The sequence below is a fragment of the Mus pahari genome, chromosome 6, assembly GCF_900095145.1.
Source record: "Mus pahari chromosome 6, PAHARI_EIJ_v1.1, whole genome shotgun sequence".
Lineage (NCBI taxonomy): Eukaryota > Metazoa > Chordata > Mammalia > Rodentia > Muridae > Mus > Mus pahari.
This window is the reverse complement of record NC_034595.1, coordinates 435,355-439,171: the sequence shown is the minus strand read 5'-3', so window position 1 is coordinate 439,171 and position 3,817 is coordinate 435,355. Positions and strand designations below refer to the sequence as shown.

Below are 3,817 nucleotides of genomic sequence, written 5' to 3'. Positions count from 1 at the left end.
GCAGGTCTCGTGTCACATGGTTGGGCCAGGCCTTGGAGTGTCCTGGTGCTAACAGTAACTGCTTTTTCCTTCCATAGCTGGTTACTCTACAACCAGGGGAAGCATGGCGTCTTCTCCCCAAGTCACCAGTGAAGAGACAAGAACGGACTCTGTCTTGCTAGACCTCATGGCTGGACTTGGTCTCTGGCACAGGGGAGACTCTCTCGGGAGAGACTCCTGGACCCTAAGGCCAGCTGTGACTGTGTAGCTAGGCCTGCAGGATTGGTAGTACACCCCCTGTGGAGCTGGGGTCAGAGTAAGCATAATAAATCCTGAGCACTGGCTGGGCAGTGGTGGCTCACACCTTTAATCCCAGCCCTTGAGAGGCAGATGCAGGCTGATCTCAGTGAGTTCGAGGCCAGCCTGGTCTGCAGAGTGAGTTCCAAGACAACACAAAGAAACCCTATCTCACCCTCAAATCCTGAGCATCAAGGTACCCCTGGATGAGACCTAGCAGATCCCTGGTGCAGAAAGAAGCTGAGTGTGGAGGGGGAACTAGAGCCCAGCCTGCACTGCAGGGTCTCAGGTCCTCATAAAGAGACAAAACCTCACACCTCTCCTCTCTGAACCTTTGTCCTCAGAGGCAGAAAAGCACCTGAAAGTGACTCTGACCTTCGTAACTTGACACTACCCTTCAGGGTTCTTAAACTTTTTCCTTAGAAAAATCCCTGTGTAACCCTGAGAATGGAGTATATAAAATAAGCATCAAATACTTACTGATAATAAATCAGAACGAAATAATACTTTAAACCAGTTCTTTGTTGTGTGTATAATTTTTAGCATCCGTTGAAAATAAGAAAAAATGTTTCGGCCTAGTGAGACAGATGTGCTTGTTTATTGTCACATAAAGAACTCAGTCTTGGGGGCTGGAGGGATGGCTCAATGGTTAAGGGCACTGGCTGCTCTTCCAGAGAGCCCAGGTTCAATTCCTAGCAACCACATGGTAGCTCACAACTGTCTGCAACTCCAGTTCCAGGGGATCTGATGTTCTCTTCTGGCCTTTGCAAACACTGGATACACACGTGTTACACAGACATACATGTAAACAATACACATATACATAAAATTAAACATTTTAAAAGACGTTTTAAAGGAATGAAACCTTGTCTGGCATCAGAATTCCAGGATGTAGAGCATCCTCAACACTTTTCAAAGTTGATTGATATTTTTATTTTTATAACACCCCTTCATATAAATATACACTACCAAATGTCAGAAGAGGTCTGGGGTGTATCTAAGTGGGTGGGGCGCTTGCTTAGTGTGTATAAAACCCCAACTTTAACTCCTAGCACCACATAAGCCAGCAGGTGTCACACAGCTCTAATCCCAGCACTCGGGACTTGGAGGCAGAAGAATAGGAAGTTGAAGTTATCCTTGGCAGCATGGAGAGTTTGAGATCAGCCTGGGTTAAGGAGACCCAGTGGTTTAGAAAAAAATAAAGTCTTTGTTTTCTGCAATTCAGTCATGTTTTCTGTAAGAGCAAGAAGCACGTACAGTGAAAAGGCTAGCAAAAAACTCCACAAACCCCCGTAGCTTGTCCCAGGGCTGTCTAGAGTCTGAGCTGAGGTCTGTGGGGCATCGATCTCAGATGTGTTGTCAGAGTATGGTATAATGAATGAGTACGGTGTAAAGCTCTAAGCTCTGAAGCCAGGACCACCACCGTGAAGTTATTATGGCGTGACACATGAACACTACCAGAGCCTACCAGATTCACTCCTCGTTTGACTTTGGATTAAATTTTGGTCACTGTGTTCAGAAAACTTGGACTGTTGCCAGATTTTTCTGAACTCCACCCTCACAGGTAAATGTGACTCACACAGCCAGATTCTAGGAGGCCAGGAATAAATGCACGGATGGTAGCAGAGGTGCTGGGGAGAGTTACTAAGAGAGAGAGGGTGTGCTGAGATCCCAGCTCTGCCACTAACCACTGGAAATGGCTTTTTCCTTTCCTTCGGCTGCCTCCTTGAAGGGCTTCCTGCAGGTCCTCAGAGGCCAGGGTTGGGCTCCTGACCTGTCATGGTAAAGGGTTTGTCTTAGTTAGGGTTTTACTGCTGTGAATAGACACCATGACCAAGACAAGTCTTATAAAGGACAACATTTAATTGGGGCTGCTTTACAGGTTCAGAGGTTCAGCCCATTATCATCAAGGTGGGAACATGGCAGCATCCAGACAGGCATGGTGCAGGAGGAGCTGAGAGTTCTACATCTCCATCTGCAGGCTGCTAGCGGAAGACTGACTTCAGGCAGCCAGGAGGAGGGTCTTAAAGCCCTGGGCTGAGCATATGCAAACCATCACAGGGTTGTTCCTTTGTCTTCTCCAGCTCCAGTGGTCCTCATGCCCCCTCGAGATATTCACAATGTCACTGGGACTCAAGTATTCCTTTCCTGTGAGGTGAAGGCTGTGCCCACCCCAGTCATCACCTGGAAGAAGGTAGTCTTCTCCAAGATTGGATACATTTGTCAGTGTGCATGTGCTGAGAGAGGACAGAATCAGAAGGGGCCTGTGGGTGGTGAACAGTCTCCCTTAGGTGTGTTTGCATGGGTAGCTTTTGTGTGGGGGCCAGAGGATTAAACAAAGATACACCAGCACCGTGCCTCAAATTCTGGCACCCCAGAATGCTCCCCAAAAGAGGGGTTTGCATTCCTTCGCATACTTTTTGTTCATTTGGCCGCTTTGGTGTCTAGAAGGCTCTGCTAGCCCATATACTATCAGCCACTCTCTCGTCAGAGACAGCTTTGCTGTGGCACAGAGCTGTAGAAAGATCTGACTGGTGACCGAGACTCAATCCTGTTCTGAACACTGAAGACCAATTCTGAGACTGGCAGTCACAACTTTAAGTGGCCCTTTGCCCCAAAAACCCTAAGAAGGGCTGTGAAATTCCAAGCTGTTCCCACCCTTTTGGAAAAATTTCCAGCAGGGGGCACTGTCCGAATAGTTATGGATTTAAAGGAAGGTGGAGTTAATTTGCATAAGATTGAAAGACATTTGGATTTCTCCCTTGGAGACCCAAGGAGGATGCAGGTCTTAGGGGAGGTCATCCCTGCTCAGAATTATTATTTTTTTTTAACTGTGCATGCTTTCTCTGCACTGAACAGGTCAAGCGCTCTCCAGAGGGCACTGAGGGATTGGAGGAGTTGCCCGGAGACCATGTCAATATAGCTGTCCAGGTGCGAGGGGGCCCTTCTGACCATGAGACCACTTCCTGGATTTTGGTGAGTGTTTCTGATTATTGGATATTATCAATAAACCACCCTTTGTCTTCCCACAACACGTTATACTCTTAAAGCTGTTTCTTGTCCTTTTCTTTTGGTTCTGCTGGGGATTGAACCCAGGACCTCACTGGCTCAGTGGGTAAGGGTGCTTGACCTGAGTTCACTCTCCAGGACCCACATGGTGGATGGAGAGGACTGACTTCTGCAAGTTGTCCTCTAATCTCCGTGTGTGTGTGTGTGTGTGTGTGTGTGTGTGTGTGTGTGTGTGTGTGTGTGTGTTTGTGTGTGTGTATATAGACACATGTATCCAAAACAAAAACAAATACATAGAAACATTAAACATTTTATTTTGAGGCAAGGTGTTGCTAAGTTGCCCAGGCTGACCTCAAAGTCTTTAACCTGTTGCTTCAGCCCTCTGAGTCATTTCCGTGGGCCCCCAGACCCAGCTTGCCCCATCTGTTTCCTGCAGGACCCTCTGGAGTAGGTGGGGCAGGTTAGAAAGCTCCCAAGAGCATAAGCAATCTGCTGCGGGGACCCAAAAAGTGTCCCAGTGCTCAGCTGTGGC

The 3,817-nt window shown here is 47.7% G+C and overlaps 1 protein-coding gene across 1 annotated transcript in view; it reads left to right on the top strand.

Annotated features, from left to right (window-relative positions):
* The window catches only part of Igfbpl1 (insulin like growth factor binding protein like 1), a 14,341-nt gene that overhangs the window by 8,082 nt on the left and 2,442 nt on the right, over positions 1-3,817 (top strand). Inside the window, exons 2-3 of the mRNA XM_021200738.1 lie at positions 2,361-2,470; positions 3,136-3,252. Coding sequence (XP_021056397.1) covers positions 2,361-2,470; positions 3,136-3,252 — 227 coding nt within the window. The remainder of the gene's footprint in view (positions 1-2,360; positions 2,471-3,135; positions 3,253-3,817) is intronic.